This window comes from Colletotrichum navitas, assembly GCF_030913465.1.
Source record: "Colletotrichum navitas strain CBS 125086 chromosome Unknown LY79scaffold_4, whole genome shotgun sequence".
Lineage (NCBI taxonomy): Eukaryota > Fungi > Ascomycota > Sordariomycetes > Glomerellales > Glomerellaceae > Colletotrichum > Colletotrichum navitas.
In genome coordinates this window covers 823627-847868 of record NW_026850550.1, presented here as the reverse complement: position 1 = coordinate 847868, position 24242 = coordinate 823627, and the positions used below count along the sequence as shown (strand labels likewise).

Sequence of the window (24242 nt, the reverse complement as noted above, 5' to 3'; positions counted from 1 at the left end):
TACGGGTTGGCCTCGTTCGGCAGCTGGCAGTAGTACATACGCACCGTACAGACAGGCTGACAGACAGACGCCGCCCATGGCATTGTACTCCGTAGTCTTCCAATTACTTATCGCAGAGTCCTCAAGTTCTTGGCACCCCCGATAAGAACCCCCCACAGTGTTAACATCAGGCCTCATGGTGCGCAAGATATTCCCCACTTGGGTTTTCTTCCCACAGCGTTTATTTAGCCCATGAGCCTTACCCCAATCCACGGACAAGCGCACATTGCCTCACCATCCTTGCTTTCCGTCGCCCAAGTTGGCCCCGGTGTACGGTGTGCGAGTCACAGCCCTGGGCTTTGAGAGGGTGAATGCGTCACTATCCTTGAGGGGCGAAGCCGCATGAAGTCCAGGAAACCTGGAAAACTTATGACGCCCGTTGCTCGGCTGGGTCAGGATGCTCAAAAGCTTGGAGGTCAAGCCTGACTTGACTTGGCTTCACATGTACGCGATGCCTGGATGTGGTTGGCTGTTCACCTCACCTCGGTGAGAATTGTTTGTTTTAAAAAGCGTAGTTGAGTGTGCACGCATATCACTGCTACCTATTACTGATTGGTAACTAGGAAGCTATGAAGCGCACATATTCTGTCTATGAAACCAAATAAAATCAGAAGTCCAAGATGGGTTCTGTGAGCCACTTGAGACATTGAAGGCACCCTCCCCGCTGCTTGAGGGGCTGGCCCAGTCCGATATGATCCTCTATACAGTGTGCGACGAGCGCAACCTACTTAGTCATGGACCCTCCAAGCAAGCTGATTTAGGCTCTGCAGCACTGCGACTACAGTGACCTTTCGTCCGCACCGTCCGCTAGGTAATACTTAGGAAAGCACATCAGGCAGCAGCAACAGCAGAGCATTCTCCGCGAACCCCTCTAGCAGGTCCACCCCACCCCGCCGTAGCTGTCGCCGGCACTTCCTTACGAAATCGGGCCGCCTTCATCACCAGTAAGTAGCCTTGCCTTCTTTGACCTTGTCTGCCCGCTGCCGCCATACCCAGACATCGCCAACACACACAAGAAGCCAAACCGACCGACAGCGACGAGCCGCAACAAGTACCGCGGTGGAGATCACCGATTTTTTCTACTTCCTCTCGTATGAGCCGCTTCCATCATCTCTGTAAGCGTGCCTGCCCGCTACCCGGAAGGCTAGACGACGTCGCCCGCCACCCTTCTGACGTTGCAGATCAGTGCTGCCTATCCACCCGTAACAAAATAGAAGGTGCGCATATCAAGAATTGCCCAAATGTTAGCCTACCCCCTACAGCGAAATTCCTACAGACTCTCCGAATCGATTGCAACCCGTCGAGGCCTCTATTCCCTCTGCCGGAACCGCGCCACTAAACAGAGTGCCCGCGCTGACCGCCTCAATTTAGTTCAAACCCGGCCGCGAACCTAGCTACCATCATGGCTGATGTCGACATGACCGATGCGCCCGGTACCGCGATTGCCAAGAAAACCGCTGATGGAGAGAGCAAGGTCGCTGAAGGCAAGAAGCGCTTCGAGGTCAAGAAGGTGAGAAGGTTGGCGTTGGCATGCCTCGCACAAGCTTACCAGGTCCAGTGGAACGCAGTTGCCCTTTGGGCGTGGGATATCGTTGTTGACAACTGCGCTATCTGCAGAAATCATATCATGGATCTCTGTGAGTTGATAGCCCACGCGGCAGACCCGAACCCTCCCCCCCCCATCTCCCCTCTCTTTCTGTTTCGGCATACTAATCCTCCTTACAGGCATCGAGTGCCAGGCAAACCAGGCCTCCGCCACCAGTGAAGAGTGTACAGTCGCTTGGGGCATCTGTAACGTGAGCCCTTCCCCTAATCACCATGGCGTATATTCTTACTGACCAAGTACGTAGCACGCATTCCATTTCCATTGCATCTCGCGTTGGCTCAAAGCTCGGCAAGTCTGTCCGCTGGACAACCGCGACTGGGAGTTCCAGAAATACGGCCGCTGAAGCGGTGGTGAACCCGGACGGTACGGCAACCGACAGCAGCGCAACATCATACCACAATGGCTGCGGAGCATTATCATACAAACAGTGGTAATTTCACCAAGGGAGAGTTCTGCACGCAGCTAGCACAAACGGCTGAGAAGGGATTGGGCTCACAAGGATGGGCACAAGAGTAGATACAGAACCATAAACTGTTACTGAAATGACGGCAACCTCTTGACTTCCACTATCCTGACTTCTCTATTGTAGCCATGTTCTGCGTCCCATATACTGATCCAGAACCAGTTCTTGAGCCTGGTTCCAGCCACTTGACCGGGTGTTGTTTGTAGAAGGGCCAGGGGGGTACAATGAGGAGGAAAGTAAGAACGGTTCCGGCCAACCCTACGTAGACTGCGAGCTTAATATCTTGAAGCAAGTACCCGATGATGAAGGAGAGAGCCTGAGGAAAACAGTAGATTAGTATGTAAAGCGTACGAACCGAGAATGTGTATGAGTTGCGGGTACTTACTCCAGATGCCGAGAGGACGATAGTCGCAAGCAGGTCTGCCAGTTTCTGGCCTTCAAAATCCTACGATAAGGAATTGGTTAGCCCGCGTTCACGATGACACCATTGATGCTATGTTGTATCGAAACGTACAATCTGACCCTCCGCCAGATCGCGAACTTGCTCGAGGATTTGATCAGCCATTGCGGTTGCGATTGTGGTGGGTAATCAAAGCGGGTTGGACAGTGGAATGGTTGACCTCGCGCGTCGTCTGTCAAGGGGTAAATCGGAAGGCTGCCAGTCGATGTGCCAATACACTGTACAGCTCACTTGGGTCGCAGTCGCAGAGCGTCGGGCCGTAGATGTGTGTCCGAATTATACTCCTCTGTCGGTCTGAGGTGATCAAGTGTAGGCTAAGCACCTAGGTAGGTAGGGGCGAGAGCGGTGTTAGAAACAAGTATGCCATTTCAGAGGCCCTGGAAAGCACGGACGATATCTGTTGGGCCTAATTCGCCAGCCCATTCGGCAAGGGCCGCGCCTACACCATCTGTCACTGGCTGACCCAAACGAATGGGTGGGCTGTGGAGACAAGCGACAAAGGCCGTGTGAGCTCATACTGTGTATAATCAGCAGGCGCGCCATGTGAACTTGCGGGAAAAAAAATCTCTAGCTGGCCTGTGCCGGGCGGCTTCTCCCTGGTTCGGAATTTTTAGTGAGAACCGGGAAATCCTCTCTTCCATCCTATCGCCTGTTTCCCCGTCCCCCATCGCTTTCCTTTTACCACAAAAAACCCCCAATACGCTCAGGACAAAACCGTCCCAACTGCTTATTCTACAAAGCCGACTTCTGCTCATTGCGTTGCACCAGGAAGGACGGCCTCATCTTTATCAGATTAGTCTGATCCTGCTTGGTTCTTGATTCCAGCACCTACATCAAGAAACAACGCACACTGGTTCCGGACTACGACGAGTTCCGCATCCTTGAAGGTCAACGTCCACGACAACAACAGTTTCCGCCGATCGCCAGCCAGCCTTTCTCAACAACAATCCTCTCAGCGAGCAATATTGCCTGTCGACTCCTCAGTCTCTGTACCATCGAACCGATTTCCCTACCACGCATCCCGAACTGTTGTTGAGACCGCCTATTTGCATCCGGCTTTCAGTCAGGTCTTCCAGGTCGAAAGACCCAGCTTATATACCACTCGACTCTCAAAACCACCAAGTTGGCTTCACTCGCAACTGACGCTACCTCCCCCACCTGTTCACTCCGAGGTCCTGGTTTCTGGGTCTACAGCGGAGTGCACAAGAAACCTCCGTAATCGGGCTTCTCGTCGTCGAACAAAGGACCATTGGAAACATCAAATCGGCAGCATCGTCGCGCGTCATCGCAGGCTTCTTAGCACACACGCCTCTCCTAGGAACAGGCACAGACTTCAGCCACCCTGGAAGCTCTTCATCATTCAACGCACACCGCGCCGCGGCCGCGCGGAGTGCGATTTGACTACGGTCTATACTGAACCCGCATCAGTTATGGGTATCGCAGTCTGAGTCAAGAGTTGTGGAGGCTTTTGAAGAGAAACGAGTTGAGCCTTACACTCTGTCGCCTCTCTTTCCCTTCAAAACGGTCTTATCAGACCGAGCACATCGGTCTCATCATCGGTTGTGGACTTAAGGAGCATCGACAATAGTGTTCCGCCAACAATTGCCAATATGTCTGATCAAGAGGAGAACACCTCGGAAGGCGTCTTCAAGACGCCAATCCCCGAGCTAGACGACCACCGTCACCAAATTGCGGCTAGCCCCCATCCGGAGCGGCCCCGAAGAGGCACTTTCGACACGCTTTACGGAGCGCGACTGCTGGGACCGGAGTCGGTCTCTGGTGAGCAGTCACCGAGCATTCGTGTCCGCGACTTTGAGGAGGCGATAGTGGACGATGAAGGAGGCGATGTCTCCCCTAGCGCACGCCGTGTGCGTCGCCCGACCGTCGAGACTATAACCGACCAAAGATCAGTCTCCCCACCCAATTCAGTGAAGGCCTTCGCCGAAGCACGCCGCCGCGAGCGTGGCATGTCCTTCTCCGAGTCCAAGGCGGAGAGAAACGCCAGTGAGGAGGACCTTCACCGAGCCGCCTCCATCAGCAGTCGGCGTAGCCTTCGTAGCCGCCCTTACACGGCAGACGATGGCGCTAGCCTGGCTACCAACCAGTCCGCGGCGGAGGACGTCTGCTTCCCACTTCAGGATCCTCGACGCAAGGATCAACTGTACATTGACTTCGACTACCTCGAGAACTTCATTCAATCCGATCGAGCTTCGCGGACCGCTAGTCGTCGTAACTCTGTACGGTCCTTCCCTGACCTTAGGCAACAACAAATGTCTGATGGCGGACCGCCTCAGCTGCAACTCAGCACTGTTGACGGTGATATCCTCAACATGCCCTCCGATTCCTCGGTGGGACAGGACGCATCGGAGAAGGAGAAGGAGGCCCCCGTCGAAGACGCTAAGCCGAAGCCTGCACCTACCCAGCAGCCCCTGGACCCCAACCGGTTTAGCTTCTTCTCTTCAGCTTGGGAGTCGACGATTCATGCAGCGGAACTTGGCGACTTGGTCCTTCCTGGCGAGGACCTTCGAGGTCTTTTTGCGTTACCCGCCGACGAATCTGATGGAGTTTGGTGGCTGAACGTTAACAGCCCTACGAAGGAGGAGGTCACAGCCATCTGCAAGGCGTTCGGCATTCATCCTTTGACCATTGAGGATATCACAACCCAGGAAGCACGAGAGAAGATCGAGCTGTTTCCGTCGTACTACTTTGCAAGCTTCCGGTCCTTCCATGCCGTTCAAGAAGACGATGGCTTAGAGTACGAGCCTTATAACCTCTACGTCGTTGTTTTCCGCGAGGGTACTTTGAGCTTCAGCTTCGAACCCAATGCCCACGCGTCTCATGTGCGGAAGCGTATTGCTTTGCTCAAAGACTATGTTGCACTTAGCAGCGACTGGATCTGCTACGCCCTCATGTAAGTTGACAAGCTACAAGTAGCGCAAACTTGTTTGCTAACCCTATTTCTTTCTTCATAGTGACGATATTGTGGATTGCTTTGCCCCAGTCATCCGGGACATAGAGCTGGAGGCGGATGCCATCGAGGATGGTGTATTTGTGGCGCGCGAGGATGATTCCAATCAGTTCCTACGGTCCATTGGCCGTGTGCGCAAGAACACGATGGCTCTGATGCGTCTTTTGGGAGGCAAGGCTGACGTTCTCCGAGGATTCACTAAACGCTGCAACGAGAACTACAAGGTTACGCCTCGAATGGACATTGGTCTCTACCTTGGTGATATCCAGGACCACGTTGTCACCATGGTTACCAACCTTGGCCATTTCGAGAAAATCCTCTCCCGCTCCCACAGCAATTACCTTGCCCAGCTTTCCATCAATAGCATCTCGCAAGGCACGCATACCAACTTGGTACTCAGCAAGATTACCTTCCTTGCGTCAATTCTTGTACCACTCAACCTGGTCTGCGGTTTGTTTGGTATGAACGTTGCTGTTCCGTTTCAGCATTCGTCTTCTCTCGCTCCTTTCTTCACCATCCTCGGAGGTTTGATCTGCTTCAGTATCGTGAGCCTCTCATTGGCCCGCAAATACAAGTATATCTAGGGGTAATATCTTGGAGTGTCGGTGAAGGATCGGGATCTTACAGCTCCTTTGTTATGTGTAACAAGTATGTCTTGGGCAGTTGCGGCATGTGCAACCAGACAACAAGCGCATGTTGATAATGACAAGCTAGATAGTAATAACATTAGTGCTTTCATGGGTTCAGACTTTGGATTGATCAACCGCAGCAGCCACATGATACAAATTCCTTGGGGGATGGCCGGTACAGTGCAACGCAGCAAAATTGGTGCATGCAGCTTCATGAACCATGGCCAAAGGATTACATGATACGGCAAGCCTGCTACTCACTGAGACATTTGCCATTTTCGGAATCCATGTGTATTGTTCGTCAATCATCTTGCACGAAAGCAGCTCGCTGCTCATATCACTGACGAAGATGGTCGAATATTGAGGCTCGAAGTGCCGTGCACAGTGCTCGGCCAATGGGAGGTCGTTAAGCAAGAGTGGAGACCTTGAAAAAGCTGGATAGAACACAGAGGTCAACTACATTACTCAAAGCCTTCCGGCAATATCCCTTACACTGTCGCAGACAACAGCACGCCTTCCTAACAAATAGTTGCTGTACCGTTGAAAACGCCAACAAGGACCTTCCACGGAACCTCGGAGAAAACACATTCAATTGGGTTACATCAAAGAAAGAATATTCCACAGCCAGAGCCATGGACTCCTCAAGGTTGGCCCTCGAAAACTCGGACCTCGAAAAGCTCAACGACAAAGATAAGCTTGAACTCCGCCAGTTCCTCGCCAACGAGCAACAGAGATCCCAGATTCAGTCACGTTAGTACAGGTTCCTCTATATCATTCCTCAGAGAGGCAGAACAGGCGGGAGCCAGGTCTGCGAAACACGACTGGGGGAGAGTAGTGTAGCAGCTGCGTGACGTTATGGATTGCTGGAGAGAACCACCACTAACAAGAGATGCCAACATGATAGAAACCCATGCGCTCACCGAGATTTGCTGGAAGAAGTGCGTCACTGGCTCGATTCGGAACTCCAAACTGGACAAGGGCGAAGAGGGATGCCTGGCCAACTGCGTTGACAGATTCCTTGATGTCAACTTTCTGACAATGAAGCACCTCAACAACATGCGCTCTGGTTAGAATTTTTTTTGCCCTAGTAAAAATATGGAACAGACTCCAGGGGAGGCTAGTAGACGGGATAACGAGCCACGATCGAAAAGTAGTTCGTGTACGAACGTCTCGTGTAAAGCACATGTAGAACTATGATGTAAAGAATAGAGTGGTACATTACAACATCACTAGCCAGACTTGCAATAACAACGGCTATGCCTAATCGGGTTCAGTTCACGTCCCAGTCGAACGAGCACTGGTCAACGCTGGGTATTCATCATTGAAAGTATTGTGAATGCCGCAGAAGTCATGCATTTATCGAGACTGAACACGGTTATGGTACCCTAGCCTGAGTACCGGGGGAATCGATTGGTGCCCATCGGAGATGCCACTCCTGGGGATTCTAATCAACAACCGTAAGACGCCCATGCCAATGCCTTTGCGGTCAATGAACCCGAATTGCTTTTGTTTTTGCTCATTCTCCTTCCCAAATTCCCATCATCCCGCTAGACTAAGCGCTTAAACGAGAGCAAGCTTGGTGGCGGCGATGTCAAGAGCATCGACGTCGGGGGTGAGGCGGGCGTAGGCCTTCTTGGAACCGTCGGGACGGATCAGGGTGTTGATCTTAACGGTGTCGATGTCGTAGAGCTTCTTGAGGGCCTGCTTGATTTGCGCCTTGTTGGACTTGACGTCGACGATGAAGACGAGGGTGTTGTTCTCCTCGATCTTCTTCATGGCAGACTCAGTGTTGAGAGGGTGGACGATGACCTTGTGCTCGTCGAGGCGGGGCTCGTGGGGAACCGACTTGCGAGGGTACTTGGGCGCGCGCGAGACGACGAGGGTCTTAGGGCGGTGGAACGAGGTGGTGTAGCGGACCTTGTTCTTGTAGTGACCGTGGGCCTATGAGGTGAAGATGTCTTAGTATCTGTCGCGAAATCTTCTTCCCTGATGCGGCATCGCTCCTTCCAGTCCGATATCCCAAGACCCGCTCGCCGAACTGGTGGGAAGACGACACATCGGAGTTCTTCAGTGTTAACTTACACCCTTGAGGGCAGCCTTGGCAGCGTTGTTGGCCTGCTTGGTGCCCTTAGGCGCCTTGGAGGCACCGCCTAGAGTAGAGATAGTCGCATCAGCAATCGCTCTTTATGTTTCAAAAGAACTCGCAAAATCTGCTGCAGCATGATGCTTCGGGAAAGGCCTCGTTGGCGGCGAGCCCCCCCGTTGCGGTCGACGAAACAGGAGATTTTTATCGAGTTGACCTCATAATGTATGTTTGTTTGGTGGTGCACCGGAATCTGGCGATATCCTGGCGGGAAATTGTGGTTATCAAGTACCTTTCTTGGAGTCCTTGGGGGCCATTGTGTATGCTGGAGGGGATGTTGGCTGGCTGGGCGGGTTAGCTGGCTGTCGCGGTTGTCGAGGTCTAAACGGGAGAGAAAAGAAGAGATTCCCGAATTCTTTTTCTCACAGACAGTTCGGTTCTGTGGGCTTAGGGCAGCTTTTTTTTTTTTTTTTTTAGCCCATCTGGTCCGTGCCTCCTCGATGTTTCCCTGATTGAGTGAGGAAGGGGCGCTCAGCACGGGATGGATCATTGTTTTGCCGTTTGGCCGCTCCATCGCCAATCGCATTCGAAGACTTACATCCATCGATATCATAAAAATCGATTGCTAGCTGCGTGTTCGTTGTGACTACCGAGTTGATGAAGAGCCACAGCTGAAAATTAAGAGGAGGCCTTGTCAAAGTGGTTCATTCTGCTCATCAAAACCAGCTTTCTTCTGAGAACCTGCCTCGTTTACAGCCAAGACTCAAAAAATATGGGCAGGAACAAGCCCGCCAGCAGGCTTCTTTCGAGTGGCCGACCCCCTACCCTCAAGAAAGCAAAGTCAATATCTCGCAAAGAAACCAGGACTCTCATCAACTCTCATCACACTTTACAGAAGAAACGTCAACAGGCTCTTGCACGCGGTGACGAGAAGGAAGCGGCAGCAATAGCCGCAGACATATCTGCCCTAGGTGGTCTCGAAGAGTACCAACGAGCCAGTCTTCAAGGGCAGAGGGTAGACCGGGGTGGGGACAGCTCCAGAATCCTTCTCGACTGGTTGCGATCAGCCAATCTACAGCCCTCGGGAACCATATCCAGCGGGAAGGATAAGGGCGGCGCCCATCGCCGGTTGCGAATGCTCGAGGTGGGCGCCCTCAGCACCCAGAACGCCTGCTCCAAGAGCGGTCTTTTCGAGATGGAGCTCATCGACCTCAACAGCCAGCAAGCGGGAATTCTGCAGCAGGACTTCATGGAACGACCTCTTCCCAAGGATGATTCGGAGCGGTTTGACATCATCTCACTCAGTTTGGTGCTTAACTACGTCCCGGACCACTCCCAGCGCGGTCAGATGCTTCTCCGCACGCTTTCGTTTCTCCGCCAGCCAGAAGACGCTCCATCAGAGACTTCCTACGCCCTCTTCCCCTCATTATTTGTCGTCCTACCCCGAAGCTGCATCGCCAATTCGCGCTACTTCTCCCATGATAGGCTGGTTGAGCTGATGAATCTCTTGGGTTACGTCCAGCTCAAGGGCAAGGTCACGAGCAAACTAGCCTATTCTTTTTGGCGTAGAGAATCTGCTCCATGTTCGCCGTTGCCAATAGTTGCCAAGAAAGAGCTCAACCCGGGGGTGAATCGAAACAATTTCACAATCACTCTCAAGAACTCATAACCCTCCCTTCGCACGCCCCGATTCCAACTGTCACTGTCACGGTGTTTGGAAGTCTACTAAATGGTTGCCGCGGTGGCCACCTATCTTTTGACCACACACGGGCGACTATGTATTCCATCTGACACAGTACGTGTATACTCCGAACAAAGGCGGGCTCCAATCGCCAAACCCAGCTGCCTTTTTCGGGCATTGCTCGATGATCACACGCTGGGCATCAAAGGTGATGCGAGTTCCAAGCGTTTGCTTTTGCAGCGATCGGCAGGCGATCACTTGCGTTGACGTCTCCGAATGGACGCCTTGAGAGGATTACGTTTCAGCAAGCCAACGATGACCTACATTGCGGGACATGCGTCGTCAAGAAGTCAAGCAACATACAGTTGCTTATCAGCAAACGCATCTGGTTAATAGGTCGTTGCCTCTACCGGCTTCGTATCGCCGGACGGACGGTCGGTGTTGTTTCTGACAGACATGGATCAATCATTTGCCTGGTCTAGCCTGTGCGGCAGAAGTACCACGAACAAAAGTCTCTAGATGGGGCGTCGGATAGAGCGACTTGGCTCGCGATTGTGAGGACAAGATAACGCCATCAACCGCAGCTGAATGGCCTTCTTCATTTCAAAGAATCCCCCAGCTCCCACCATTCAGCTTTAGCTCGCCTCAATTCGAGCACACGATCGTCGTGTCTCGGCCGGGATTCGATTGGCGCGGCGACATTCAAACATAGTGCTGCCCGTCTGTGGCACGGGCATGAGCGATGAGCATCTAGAACGGTCGCTTTGGCATCTGGAGAGGGACAGTGAATGAACAAAAGGCGCATGGATCTGTGATCGACGGAGACGGGAAAGCTGAACGTGGTGTTCACCGGATGCAGACTGTATTCGAGGCATTCCCTGCCAGTTCTCCCGATAGTGCTACAACTTTTAGCAGAAACGTTCCTGGCTGAAAATACTGCAATCACTAGTCGCTTTCTCAATATCTTAGTCCAAGACCCTCCAGTTCGCTAAAGTCTCTAATGGGTTCTAATGTTGGGCTCATATCCGCCGGAAGGGGTGCGTTGCCGGGGCGGACTACAGGTATGCTCTGCATTCCAGCCGCAATGGCGGCAGTGACTTCGTGGGGGTTGTCACTGAGAAACAGCCATTCCTCAGGCTTGGTGTCCTCAAAGTTGGAAAGGATAGAGGTGTAGCTACTAGGCTGGGTCTTGAGGCCGGCATTGACGGTATCGAACCAGCCAGAGATGAGGGACGTCAGGTCCGATGGCTGAGCGTCAGTGTAGCCAAAGAAGAGCTTCTGGGCGGGAACCGAGCCAGACGAGTAGATGACGAGGCGCAAGCCGGCGTCCTTCCAGGACAAAAGACGCTCAGCAACGTCCGGAAAGAGAGGCGCCTTGATATCGCCCGACTTGTAACCCTCCTTCCAGAGGTATCCCTGGAGTGCCTTGAGGTACGAGGCCTTGACGTCTCGGCTGACAAGGTCCCGGAAGTGCGCTTCAAAGGCGGATCGGTCAGACACGCAATCCTCCGGGAACGCATTCCGGTAAGCAGCAAAGTCGGGGCTGTCCCATTGCTTGTCTAGGGTAGCTGGAAGAGCATTGACGGCGTAAGGGTACTACGCGGAGGTTTCAGTACGGGATGACTCTTCAGCCGTGTGTGGTTACCCGGCTCGGAATAAGCAAGCCACCTCCGTGCCATCTGGGAAAGCAGCAAAATATTGGGGGATCGCCGGATACCCGAAGGACCGGGGAGGGAAGAAGGGGGAGCACGAGCGGGACAACGTACTAGAACATCTTTGACAAAAGATATGGGACACACGGTGCCCTCTGCAGTGCATCGAAGTCACAAATCAGCAGGTGTTGTCTTATCGAGCTTGCACCCACAATAATCCGAAGACATTGTCACCAATGACTAGAGGTACATAATGCGGTGAGGCGAGGTGAGGTGAGACGAGGCAAAAAGCTCACCGATGTCAAGCAATACGACCTTGATAGCGCCTAGGTTGGGTGCCATTGTGTATGAATTGTCTACAGGGGAAAACTTGGCTTGGTGCGTCGTTGGCAGCTGCGGCAGTAACTAAGGCAAGGGAGGTGTGGGGATCCGAAGGGAAAAAAATGTTTTTTTTTTTTTCTGATTGAAGAACCATCCAAAAATCTCGGCGAGACGGTGAGACTGAGACGCGACGCGTGATCGGATAATTAGGAGAGGGATTTGGGGTGGAATCCTTCAGCGACTTTCTGTTTCGTTGCCGTTATTCAAGCTTCCTGCAGCTGGTTGGAACAGGTTCGCTGGCGCCAGTTCATGCATGAAAGGTTGAATGCACAGGAAATTGGAATAAGGCGGTCAAGCCAGACCGGAATTTGAATGGGCCCGGACAGGAAAAGGGCGGTTGCAGTTTTGGCAGGTCAAGTGCAGGTGAGAGTTTGGGTGACTGTGTGGTGTGTGTGTGAGAGAGCCTAAGAGGGAGACAGAGTTGGGCGCAGCTGTGTGAGTGTGTGAGTGGAGATGACGAATGAGGTTCCAAAGGGCTACACCAAAACCTCAAACTCGTGGTCGCAGCCGTTGGACGAGACCCAATAGCAGCGCACCGTTAAGGTGACCATTCTCATGGCAACTTTGAAGTAACAGTACCGAAGCAGCGGTGAGGAAAAACGAGTTGGAAAAAAACATGTCACAGCACCGCGCCGTCGCCGCGGTACGATTGATCCGGCCACTGGGAAGGCAAACGGAAGAAACAAAAGGCAGCTTAAGTGTCTACCTATTACCTACCTACCTACCTAGGTCAGGCAAGGCGGACTAAACAAGTTCAGGACCGGACGGACGCGGCAGCCCGGGAGCCGGAAAGATGGTACCGGCGGGGGCTGTCGAGAGCCCGTCGGAGGTCTGTCATTGTGACTCCCGTTGGGTTGTGACTCGACAGAAGCACAAAGAAGCTCGTCGTCCCCGGTCCTCCTTCGGCGTCAACGGACCATGACAGGACGCCCGGGCTCTTTTGACTGGAGTGGAGCATCGCCGGCCCCCTTTTCCTCGAGGCGGGTATGGGCGCCCAGTCCTTGCATGGATGGATGCATGCATGCAAAGCCATCGAAGCAAGCCGACCCGAACAGCAGAGCATGCATCGTGGAAAGCGGTATCGTGGCGGCCGGACAAGCCACATCAACACCAGCATGCCAGAAGCCAGAAACGTCCCGGACGTACAGTACCGGGCTGAGGTAGCTGCTTTCAATGGGTCCCGCTGCGAATGGGCCGTCGGCACGGCAGCTGCAGCTGTAAGCCAATTGACAGGAACAGGTAGGTGCCGGATCGAGGGTCCCACTTTGCTCGCGTCTGCAGATTGGTCTTGGAGTCAGGACGGCTGGGAATGAGTGGGGTCAATGCAACTTCTAGCCTGACAGTGTTCCTGTTTCCCGACCAGCCTCCTTCTCTCTTACCATCTCTGTCGATAATATAGCTTATCTGGGCTTACCGCGACTTCTCTGCTCATATTGCAGGCCAACAACAAGCCGATAACAACGGCTTTGGTATGCAGCAAACTCGACGGAATGGGGTCTGCAGGTTACATCGTATCGGCGTTGGAAAGGTGGCCGGCCACGAGACTCTGAACCCCTTTGTTTCTCGTTCCTATCTGCACCACGCATTTGGCCTGTAGATCACCTTCCCTCTCTTTCTCCGAATCCAGTCAAGCATATCAACTGACCGGAGCTAGCGATTCTACTGGCCCCACGCGCCATGCCCGCGTCCTTTAGATATCCGCTGTGTCTTGTTTAGTTGACTTGCTTGATCCGAGAGCTTTCAGGCTAGAAGATGCCCCCACTCCACTCAGCAACGTGTCTCGTCGAGAGGTGGTGCTAGTGGCTAGAAAACGGAGACACAGGTTGCAGCCATCTATCGCGGTACCTTATGCGGTGGCAGCGGGTCTGGGGATAAGACCAGGGACGTGTGCTTGGCTGGGAAGGAGGAAGAGGGAAGTGGGATCGAGGACGAGAGCGAGCCGGTGGGTGTACGCGTACCGTATCGCCTTGCGGCGAACGGACCCGACATGATCCGAAAGTATTGTGTTGTTTTCCGTAAATGATGGGATGTATCCTGCTCATTGATAGCTGGCGGCTTGTTGATTTGCGCGTTGCATCACAAAATCCCACGGGAGCACGCTTTAGTGGTTGAGTTCGATCCTTGACACACGGACCGCGGGAATCCGTCACAGAGGGCGACATATGGCTGACCGCAAACTGTCGGTTGCCTGTCAGAACCGCAAGACGGATTGCAAAGGTGAATAACGTTTTGACAGCTTGTTATCGAGCAGGTATGAATCGTATCCACACACAAATGCAGCATAACGGGGACCGGCTCTGCCCCGATCTCGCCTCCGCAAAAACAAGGAAGGGAAGGGAGAGGGAGGCTGGCAACCGTTCTGATGGACACACAAACGCTTGTCGCTAAACGTCTACCGAATCCCGATGAAGCCTTGGGAACACGCAGCTCGCTGTAGACTTGCTTTGAAGCGGATAGCTATCGCACGGAATGGGGACCCTGGAGCTCGGACCTGGGACATTGAGAATATCCACCCCCAGGAAGCCGAGGAGATGACGAGATGCCAAAGAGTCATTCCATCATGCATGACTGGCTGGCCTGCACTACGACGAGTCACCGCGTGCTTGTCTGCTCGACTCCTGGTCTTGCCCGGTGGATGCCATCTCTCCCGAAGCTCGCGGGGTGGAAACCTAGTCACCACGGCCGAGACTCCGTTGCCAACCCTCACCGTCCCCCCTAGTTTTCCACGTCTGACACACTCTGTGTCTCTCCGGATGCGGCAGGCATCGCCTTTCGCCAAAGAGTATTCCGTTCGGGAAAAGAATGCCATTCTCGCCCGCCGCGAAAGCAAGACGCCTAGGGGATACGCCCCGCGTCTTCTAAGGGGGCGGCGGAGGCAGTCCTACTACATCCTTTTAGCCTAAGCGAAGCCCAACGTGCAGAAATGCAGCCGCATCGTAGGACGGACGGGGTCGTAAGTTTAAGACATGATGGAACCATAAATTATTGGAGCTCGGCAGAGACCGACAAGGCGATCGGCTGTTGTTTTTGCTCCTTTCCCGGTCAGGACCGCTCACCTCTGGCATTTCGCAAGCTGTGAGGTGATGGGTCGGCAGAAGCCTACGTACCTCAGTTGAGTTAGCGCATTCGAAGGTTCGTGGGTGTCGACTGAGTCGCTCATTCAGCCAAGCCAAGCCACAAGAAAAAAGAAGAGGAAAAAAAGACCATTACTGGTCACACGACCAAAGCGTTGGGGATGGCTGGACCAGAGGTGTGGAATGGGTGGTAGGAGCGACGCCGGCGAACGGGGCAGTTGGCTGTGCCCGTGTGACGCTCTTGCTCATTTCACTTCCCCGCATTGCAATTCGCCATAGGTTGACGACAGGAAAAAGATGATGGCTCACCAGAAAGGAGGAGAGTCAAAGTTGGACGACCCCGCTGTCCACGTACTGTGTGTGTCCGATATCGTATCAGCCAGCCCGAGCGAGAGACACATGGTGCCGTCGACGATGAATTGTGGATACGACCTAGAACCCCTTCTCTGGGCAAGTAGTTTGGGTTCGTGGGGATGACGAAGAGCGTCAATGTCTGAAACATTCTCAATGGCGGTCGTGATCAGCCAAGCACCAGCGTCACGGGCGCTACATGCTGTGCGAGGAGCCGGCTCTGAGCCTCTTGAGAACCTACCGTACTACGGCTGGGGCTGGGCAAGAAAGCTCGAATGAGGTGGCCTAGAAGGGGTCAGATCAGCATGCAATCATCGGACGAAGGTTTGACGTTTGAGGCCCCAGACTCGGACTGGGCCAGATTGGCGATACGACACGGCTCCAGGGGGCTGCGGTTCACGGTTGCAGCGATGTTGCAATCGAGGGCACACTGTACGTATAGGTACACTGCTTTCTGTACATGTTGTATCCGTACATGACAGAACAGCAGCAGCGTTTGGCGAGAAGCCAAAAAACCTAGGACGCAGGCCGGGATACTGGTACCTACCTAACTACCTCATCAACGACGATGCAAGATAACGCTGGTTCCGGAGGTGGTCCCGCCACCCGTTATCAGCATTGGGGAGCATCTTATCTTTGGGGTTCCGAGGGATAGAGGGAGTGGGACTCTGAATGTCGTAGGCAGTTGGAAGCAGGAGTGGATCCAGAGAGGAGGGCTCCTCCAATGGGGGAAAGGGTTCCCACGGAAAAGCCCCCATCTTTTCGTCTGGTTCTGGAAAGTCCATTCATGGCGGCGGCGCTTGGGGTCCTCCTGAGTTCCTGGAAAAACCTGGGGGAACTCGGCTGTCCGTGAGTGCTCTTTCCCTTTTGGCACGGTTGGAACACTCCAGGATGGAGACGGGACTGCAGGTCGAAAGGAGTGCAGGAAGGTGCGGCCGGCGGCCAATGAGACGGAGGGCGGGTGTGTAGGTGAAACAGAAACTCGAGGAATTCAGTCGAGAGACTGTGTGAGGTAAACGGCTGCTGCTGGGCTGCCCTGCGCTAATTGGCCTGCTGGACAGGCACAGGTGCAAGTCGGTTATGTAAGATGGGTAAAAGACAACGGAAAACGGGTTCCTGGTTGGTACTACTTGCACCTCCACGTTATCCAAGTGAACTTCCCGCATTCTGGGTGTCGCGACAGCCGGGCGAGAATTGGCCATCTGTCCTGTCCCATTCTACATACCTAGGTAGGCCCCTTCAGCAAGCCACTTAGTGCTGCTGCTGCTCTTGCTCCAGGTCACGCGGCTCGGGCAATGCAATCCATTCCAGGACGAGCAATAGTCAATGGCCACCTGAGCCCTCAACCTGTTCTGGAGTCCCCGAGTTGCTGAGTCCGTCCCCAGGCCCACGAGTTTCCAGGAACCCCTGGGAAGCGGGTTTCCGAATGACCAAATGACGATATTCTTCAGCCATGATCCAGGTCGTGATTTACGGAAATTCTGGACCTCAATATTGGGAGGGACGGACCCATCGACATTGCCACTCTTTTTTTGGAAGCTAAACCATAACCGGCACTTCATTCACCCAGATCTGTTAGTGTAGTTAAGTAGACAAGGGTCGCTTATGTAACCTCCGAGCCAATAGTGTCGACGAATGTCATGGGCGTGGCGTGCATTTCACAGCACCATGTAGCTATTCTATCCCACGGTGTTTTCCGAAAACAAGGTTCGACGGGCACAACCAAGTCAGATGGTCACGACGAATCGAGAAAGACCCCTTTTCTCCCTCTCCCCCCCCCCCACACGGTGCCCCGAATCCTACTACCGGTAGTTCGCGTAATCGTCTTTGGCAGCAGCTCGAGCCATGCCGTCCCAATTCAGACAGCATGCGCTCGCACAGCACGAACAAATGGATTTCTGGTGACGGGCACCGGCACTATGAGCGTTAGTCCTGGGCCCATGGCCGCCTGGGCCGGTCGATCAGTCTCCGTCAATGGCCGCGCGCTTCCCGCTGCGCCCGCCCTGCCCTGTGCCTGCCCGGTGGGTGCCGAATCGACCAAATCGAGGGGTCTCGATGAACAGCCAGAATGCTGAACTGACTGGCGACGACAGCAATAACGACGACGGGCGGCAGCCCCGTGGTGGCAGCATGGCAGCCTGCATGAATCCCTGGTACGCGGCCGCTAGGTACAAGCCTTCACCGTTGCTGACGTGGAGGTACTGGAGGTCGACGTACCTACAGGGCGGTGTGGCAACTAGCCACGCAGCTGAGTGGGGTCGGACGGACCCCAAGGAATAGTTGGCCGTGGGCTGCCAGGTACGTAACCGGCAGTGCAGTGCACAATACAGTAGGAGGAACGTTAGGCGCCCACCCTCCCGACGTACGGTGCATTCTTGGGAAAAAAAACAAACGGACATGATACGAGTACGTGTCTGTTTGGGCCAACAATGCTTGGCCTCGTTCCTCATACTTGGTGGCACTGCGACTCATCTTCTTCCCGGTGGTGATGAACCTTCGGGTTCCAAGTCGCTTCTACCTTGGTTTACTTCCCGTCAGCGACAGCGGCAACAGCAGCAGCAGCAATATTAACAATAACATCACGCATAATAGTGTCGTTGATGTCTCGCTATGCCCAGCACTAGCTCCGCACTCGATGCAGAGCATGCCCAGATGGTCAGTCGAGTGTTCAACCCCAGACGGCCCCTTGCAGCCACTCACAATTACACCCAAGACTTCAGACTCACTCTCAATCACCAGCGAGCCTTGCAGCTGCCCCCCCCGCCTTGATGTCTCCCCATTCGCCCATTCATGCACATCGCAGGGGTTCGCCCGCTGTCTCGAAAGCCTAGTTTCTCAAACCAAGTTTCCGAACCTCGTCCCGTAGGTAGTTGCGTCGGTCAATCCCCTTGAGTTTGCGAGGAACCTTGAATCTCTTCGAAGCTACGTGGCATTGTCTCCCTGAGCCCGGCGGGCCGGGAGTATTTCGCTATCGGCATTCGTCATAGCTACCATGTTGCACGAGTTTAATTGGTTTGGCGGCACCCCCCTTACCATTCAGCAGGGCGACCAACGTTCTTGCCGGGTTGTTATTGTTGCAGCGCCCCCCGTGTTGTTGATGTTTATGTTGATGGACATAGTTGCCGGCTATGACCCGTGTTTACTCACACTCGCCGATCCATCCACTTGTACTCCGTATATGGCGACTAGGGTACTCCGTACATGGCTTTGACACGTTTCTCAAAGTGTCGCTGCTGGTGAAGACAGCGGCAGTGGAAGACACGGGGTGATGGGTCCATGTTCAGCTCCGTTTCCGACACCGTTTACACTATACCGATCACCCGCCCCGCGTCGACTATCGGTAGCAATCGAGGCTCTGCTTACGAATTGCTGTAGCGGCCACTGTGTCATCTCATACCATCGCCTGCCATTTGGACAACTCGACAGAGTATGGATACGTATGGGTGAATGGCGAGGTATGACTCTTGTTCGCTCGCTGGCAGCTCCAAGCAAGTTATGGGACCGAGGACGAGATGATTAAATTGCTCCTACTATGTATGGACATACCGCATGGAGCTACATATTAGGCGAGAAAGAGGCCGTGCCGGGGCCGATAATCCACCGTGGCTTATGTACATAGTTTAGCTGCCAACCAGCTCTGGTGGCACTCGCTAGGTTTACCAAGGCACACACCTTACTGAACGCCCGTCCACGGCTGAAGTATCTCTCCGAGGAAATACCAGGGTAGAGGTACATGGGGCAGCCATCTGTGCGTCAGCCAGCACTGGGCAAAGCATTCCGTTATGTCACCGCTGACGGCACATTGTCACAGTGCGCTACTCTCAGTCGCCCGTCCGAAGTGTTCTGGGCCATGCTCTTCGCAGTCTGCTAGGAAGGAAGGTGTCCATGAGTACGTACTGGAGCTAACGAAGCAAGCATGCACGCGATGAAGGGTACTTGGAAGGTTTTCAACTTGACAGAACGGTGCTCAACGGGACTACACTAAACGGAGGGGCCGCATAGTCGAGGAAACATGACACACATGGACGAGGAGTGGGGCATCTGGGCTGACTCTTCCTTTCGATCAGTCCGTCTTCTCTACACTATCGGGCAGAGGTGCCGGTCGGTATGTTGTTACCATAACCATGATAGGCCAACACAGTTTCTCCTCCTGTAGTGTACATATAGGCATGGCTGGGTTGGGTTGCATTGCATTTGTTGCCAGCCCAGCCAAAAAGAAAGCTCAGTCTCGTCGTGCAGGAATATAGACCATTCTAAAGCTTGGGAGAACTGTATTGGTTGGGTGGACGAGAGACAAGCAATCCTGCAGGCTTGGGGATGCTGCTGCTACTGCAAGTTGGTCAAGCGTGCGTCCCGGTGGTTCCACTCCCCCTTCCCATCATTCCACGTAGCGCGCCATGCCCCATTGCGGTACGTACTCTCTCGTTCGTCCACCGCCTCTCTCGGTCCCCTTCCTGCTTCCCGCTTGGCTGGAGGAGCCCCGCCGTTTTCCTACCGTCAGAATCCCCCCGTATCCCCCGTGTCACCGTAAAGGTACCCAGCTCGAGAGGCAGGTACCCTCGCAAGGTACACACTACCCTACCTCTTACACTTATCTCACTGCGTGAGAGAGCGAGATGAGGATAGAGAGAGGAGTGTGTGTTGCAATACGCAGTTCCCGGTACGTACCTGCACTTGCGCTCTCGCCTTTCCATCCCGGTCCGCCTATCTCGCTCTCTCCCTCTCTCTCTCTCTCTGCCTGTCCCTCTCCCGGCCGCTCGCTCACTGCCCTTTCCCATTCCATCCCATCTTTGTCCAAGCCAACCCATCCTCGTCCATTCATCTCCATCTTCTTCTTTCGTTATCCATCTGTAGCTCACGCGTCCTTCTCTCTCACACTCTTGCACTCACACCTCTCTTTCTGTCACCCTGCCTTCCCTGCACCAGCCTACCCACCCTTCTCCTTCATCCAACCTGCCATCCTCCTGCCTACATCCTGCACTTACCTACTTTACTCTAATACTCCCCCTTCACCATCCTCACCCTTTCTTCTTTTGCCTTCCCTACTCTACCGCACCTGATCCTCATCGTCGTCAACGGCCTCTCTTACTCTCCTTGCTTGCTAGCCACCATCCTCTCAATCCCGCCTCCACCTCTCTTCCCTTACTATCGTCTATACATCCCTCCCTCCCTCTTCTCTCCGACCTTGTCCTTATCATACAATACTCGCACCGCCAACCCAACGCTTTCACCCGCGAGTCGTTCCGCAAGCAATCACGCAATCCTACCGCCTCCGCCGAAGAGTTGACTACACTTCGAATCGTCAATCTATCGACAGAGATAAAAGAGAGGAGAGGCCTCTTGGACTTCGACTCAACACCGAATCCACGAGCCTCGGCATTTGCTGTCATCGAATACTGACTAACATTCGTATCCGTTGACTCACTTGTCCCCACCGCCTTGGTCACTCCACAAGGCCCCGTGTTCCTAATCAACGACAACTCCCGCTCTCATCCAAATAAGAGCTACGTCTTTCCACCTTGTCTCGACTCGAACAACGCTGGTCAACCAACTCGTTTTTTTGCAAACACCCGTCGACGCTCGAATGCTGCTGTAGCCATTACTTTTTGCCGATCCCGGTAGTCAGCTTGCTTGCAAGCCGTTGCAATCACACGTGGACGACGACCACCTTCGGCCATCAACCACTGCCTCAATCCGGCCTTCGTGCCATCCAGAGTTAGCACCCCGACAATCAACCACTGTCAGTAGCCGCCGCCGACTCGCATCCCCGCCCGAATCCTCTAGTCAGGAATCGGCCTCTTCGCTTCTTCTTGCTGCAACCTGACGAATACACGTTGAGCTTGCGCTATCTTTCCTTCGACCTCCGGGCGCCACTCTCTATCTAGTCTTCATCATCCTTGCTCTATTTCAATGTCCTCTTAACGATACTTCTCTGTCTTTTTTCTCTCTACGGACCCCGACGTCCCAAAACCGACTACGACCAACCAACCAACCAACAACAGACCTTCGCTTTCATATGTCCGACAACAGCAAAAAAATACCCTCGATGAGCCTCTGATACGTGAACGAATAGGAGTTAGATACTGTCTTGTTTCCTGTTAGATTTGTTCCTTCCAAAACCTGTATATTCTTGGCAACAAACCCGGTCGCCACCTTCCCCGAACTTCAGCACCGCGTAACGAAGTTATCACCAAGTTTCCACACGCATCATCCCAACTTTTCGAATCCTCCTTCCCGCCATCAACGAACCGTCGACACCGGGAAAGAAAAAAAAGCTTGCTTCAAGGCTGCTTCATTACCGTCGTCAAGTCGTTGTTTCTCTGCTCGATACCCCCTCCTCTACAAGTTCATTTTTCCAGTTTCGACATGGCATGCTTGAGAGACAACTTTCAGAATGGCGTGTTGCTCGACGGTCGGTACAAGACCATATCTCCCCTCAATCATGGTTCCTTTGGCATGGTCTTCATGGCCAAGGACATCAAAACCGACGAGACCGTCGCTATCAAGTGCTTGACTAAGAAGGAAGCCGCTGATGACTTCGACTTTGACTTTGCCATCGACGAGAAGTCTGAGGAGCTTGCTCTACACAGCCGCCTCGGATCGCACCCGAACATTGTCAACCTTCTCCACACCTTTGAGACCGAGGCTCATCTCTACCTCGTTCTCGAGTTCTGTCCCCAGGGCGACCTGTATGAAGCTATTCGCAATGGTCATGGACCCCTCGAGACCGAGCATGTTCGTCGGTTTATGCTCCAGCTTGTTGATGCCGTCGAGTACATCCACTCCAAGGGTATCTTCCACCGAGACATCAAACCCGAGAACATCTTTCTCACTAAGTCTGGTGACATGAAGCTGGGAGACTTTGGTCTTGCGACAACTGAGAACTGGACTTTGGAGAACACCGTCGGCAGCGACCGCTACATGTCCCCTGAGCAGTACGACTCGGCCGGAGCCGGCTACTCCCCTGCTCAGGCCGACATCTGGGCCATCGGCATCTGCCTTCTCAACATTCTCTTCTCACGAAACCCCTTCACCACGCCGACTGAGGCGGACCCGCTCTTCCTTGACTTCTCTAGGGATAAGCAGTCTCTGTTTGACGTCTTTCCTTCCATGTCACTGGACACCTACGAGGTTATTGCTCAGTGCATGAGCTTGGATCCCAAGAAGCGGTCTCTTGTTGGTGCTCGTGCTGCCCTCCAGCGTGTCGTTAGCTTCACCACCACCGAGGAGGATGATGACGAGTTCTGTTGCGCCGATCGTCATGTCATGGCCAGTGCCAACCGGGAGCCTCTCCGCACACCCTCCATCCAGAGCCCCCAGGTCGACCAGGGTGCTTTCCCTTGGGCCAAGGCGCTGCACACCACCCCCCCAAAGCCCATCCGCCAGCTCAGCGCTATCGCCGACGATGAGAGCTACACTGAGGATTTGTTCTCCAAGTCGGGAGAGACTCAGGATTGGTTCAGCTCTGCTCAGACACCGTCCATCTCCTCTACCCTCAACTCAAGCCTCGGGGCCTCCATGAAGTCGCTCCACATTGGCCGACCCATGAAAGCGGTGCCTCGTGCCATCCCCAAGGTTTCGCCAATGGCCGGATCTCTGCCCATCAACATGAACAAACCTCGCAGCAACCTGTCTTCTATGTCCTTGGTCTTTGGCCGTAAAGATGTTGTCTCCAAGAGCTGGAGTGACATGTGGGACGAGGATGAGGAGGAAGAGGAAGCGGAGCGCGAGAGGCAGATGCAGTCTCTGAAGGACCTAAATTCGAGGACTTGGAGCCACGACAGCAAGCTGGATGACCAGGATGGCTGTGACACGGTCGATGCTACCCCCCTTGCGACCACTCCTCAGCGTTCTCTCCATGACGGCGCTAAGCTGATCCACAACGACATCGACAGCGACCACGCCTCTGATGGATTCTTCTTTCAACAGTCGTCTCCACCGAAGCCCAAGCCAATGCTGACCACTCGTCAGTCGCCCCCCAAGCGGGACAACCTTGACAAGTGGTCAGCCTTGGGTCAGCGGCGTCGCGGGCTCACAGGCTCATCGTATTCGCAAATGTCATCCGAGTTTCCTCGGCAACAACGAACAATTGGAATAGGGTACAATTCTCATGCAGCGGGAGTTTGGGAATACACTGGACACCACAACAGTCACATCACTCACAACAAATCACCTAAGGAAAAGGTGAAGGATTGCCCCTGGAATAAGGGCAGAGATTGGAATTACTGGCGCAGGGAGAAGCGCAATGATCTCGCAGATGTCGAGTGGGTTGGTGGCTGGCAGGAAGCGCATTCCTAGCCGAGTCACCTCTTGTGGTTGGGTTCTCACTAGCAGGGCGTCGCCGGGTTCCCTCTGCAGTTCTTCGTCGTGACTGATTACAGTAGCGGCTGGACAGCCTGGGGGTTCTATATGGGCAAGACATGATACCTGATTGGATGATGGAACTCAACTCGCTTTCTGTGTATTAGATATCTCCAGATTAATGAACAATACCAGAAGTTACCCACTCAAATCAACTTACTACTCGTAAGGGTCATTCACCGGTGACCAGTCTATTCACTCAAAGCACAGGCAAGCGACTCTAAGCTCTGCCTAGCCTTCCCCCCAAATCTTCATGTTCATGCTACGCCATGCTACCCCTCACGTGACCTGACTCGTGCGATCGCCAAAAGCCTGTAACAGCGACTGACACTAGCTCAAGACCTGTACTGTGCAATCTGGGTACTGCCGACGGCTCGGACAGTGCTGCGCGTGATACTCAGTTTCGGCGTCCCTTTCGGCGTCCTTTGATGACCTGTCAAGTATTGTCTGCTCTGTCGAAACCATGTGCCGCCGGCCACAACAAAACGTTTACT

At 53.8% G+C, this 24242-nt stretch overlaps 10 protein-coding genes across 10 annotated transcripts; 6 read left to right on the top strand and 4 right to left on the bottom strand.

The window, feature by feature from the left end:
- The first annotated feature begins 1410 nt into the window (after window positions 1-1410).
- LY79DRAFT_538196 (RING-box protein 1) lies at window positions 1411-2173 on the top strand. Its single transcript, XM_060556720.1, has 3 exons — window positions 1411-1676; window positions 1765-1835; window positions 1890-2173. The coding sequence occupies exons 1-3, from the start codon at window positions 1442-1444 to the stop codon at window positions 1986-1988; spliced, it is 405 nt and encodes a 134-aa protein (XP_060419460.1). The 5' UTR covers window positions 1411-1441; the 3' UTR covers window positions 1989-2173.
- LY79DRAFT_538193 (microsomal signal peptidase 12 kDa subunit) lies at window positions 2174-3103 on the bottom strand. Its single transcript, XM_060556719.1, has 3 exons — window positions 2623-3103; window positions 2494-2553; window positions 2174-2424 (listed from the first exon to the last, which is right to left on the bottom strand). Exons 1-3 carry the CDS (start codon window positions 2671-2673, stop codon window positions 2212-2214), a joined length of 324 nt encoding a protein of 107 aa, XP_060419459.1. The 5' UTR covers window positions 2674-3103; the 3' UTR covers window positions 2174-2211.
- A 1075-nt stretch (window positions 3104-4178) lies between these two features.
- Window positions 4179-6120, top strand: LY79DRAFT_506004 (cora-like Mg2+ transporter; the record flags this gene model as incomplete). Its single annotated transcript, XM_060553678.1, has 2 exons — window positions 4179-5479; window positions 5541-6120. 2 exons carry the CDS (start codon window positions 4179-4181, stop codon window positions 6118-6120), a joined length of 1881 nt encoding a protein of 626 aa, XP_060419458.1.
- Window positions 6121-6598: 478 nt separating this feature from the next.
- Window positions 6599-7422, top strand: LY79DRAFT_538190 (Tim10/DDP family zinc finger protein). The gene is made up of 2 exons (XM_060556718.1): window positions 6599-6915; window positions 7070-7422. The coding sequence occupies exons 1-2, from the start codon at window positions 6798-6800 to the stop codon at window positions 7234-7236; spliced, it is 285 nt and encodes a 94-aa protein (XP_060419457.1). The 5' UTR covers window positions 6599-6797; the 3' UTR covers window positions 7237-7422.
- Window positions 7423-8692, bottom strand: LY79DRAFT_538186 (ribosomal protein L23/L15e core domain-containing protein). Its single transcript, XM_060556717.1, has 3 exons — window positions 8541-8692; window positions 8248-8315; window positions 7423-8106 (listed from the first exon to the last, which is right to left on the bottom strand). Exons 1-3 carry the CDS (start codon window positions 8563-8565, stop codon window positions 7726-7728), a joined length of 474 nt encoding a protein of 157 aa, XP_060419456.1. The 5' UTR covers window positions 8566-8692; the 3' UTR covers window positions 7423-7725.
- A 172-nt stretch (window positions 8693-8864) lies between these two features.
- Window positions 8865-10401, top strand: LY79DRAFT_256341 (nucleolus protein). The gene has a single exon (XM_060551890.1). It carries the CDS (start codon window positions 9021-9023, stop codon window positions 9915-9917), a length of 897 nt encoding a protein of 298 aa, XP_060419455.1. The 5' UTR covers window positions 8865-9020; the 3' UTR covers window positions 9918-10401.
- A 485-nt stretch (window positions 10402-10886) lies between these two features.
- LY79DRAFT_665910 (2,3-diketo-5-methylthio-1-phosphopentane phosphatase) lies at window positions 10887-11923 on the bottom strand (the record flags this gene model as incomplete). The annotated part of the gene is made up of 3 exons (XM_060563139.1): window positions 10887-11525; window positions 11696-11736; window positions 11878-11923. 3 exons carry the CDS (start codon window positions 11921-11923, stop codon window positions 10887-10889), a joined length of 726 nt encoding a protein of 241 aa, XP_060419454.1.
- Window positions 11924-14246: 2323 nt separating this feature from the next.
- On the top strand, window positions 14247-15076 carry LY79DRAFT_256274 (uncharacterized protein). The gene has a single exon (XM_060551889.1). It carries the CDS (start codon window positions 14368-14370, stop codon window positions 14863-14865), a length of 498 nt encoding a protein of 165 aa, XP_060419453.1. The 5' UTR covers window positions 14247-14367; the 3' UTR covers window positions 14866-15076.
- A 779-nt stretch (window positions 15077-15855) lies between these two features.
- LY79DRAFT_256264 (uncharacterized protein) lies at window positions 15856-17083 on the bottom strand. Its single transcript, XM_060551888.1, has 2 exons — window positions 16613-17083; window positions 15856-16513 (listed from the first exon to the last, which is right to left on the bottom strand). The coding sequence occupies exons 1-2, from the start codon at window positions 16947-16949 to the stop codon at window positions 16173-16175; spliced, it is 678 nt and encodes a 225-aa protein (XP_060419452.1). The 5' UTR covers window positions 16950-17083; the 3' UTR covers window positions 15856-16172.
- A 4670-nt stretch (window positions 17084-21753) lies between these two features.
- On the top strand, window positions 21754-23685 carry LY79DRAFT_506097 (kinase-like domain-containing protein; the record flags this gene model as incomplete). The annotated part of the gene is made up of 1 exon (XM_060553685.1): window positions 21754-23685. One exon carries the CDS (start codon window positions 21754-21756, stop codon window positions 23683-23685), a length of 1932 nt encoding a protein of 643 aa, XP_060419451.1.
- Window positions 23686-24242: the final 557 nt, after the last annotated feature.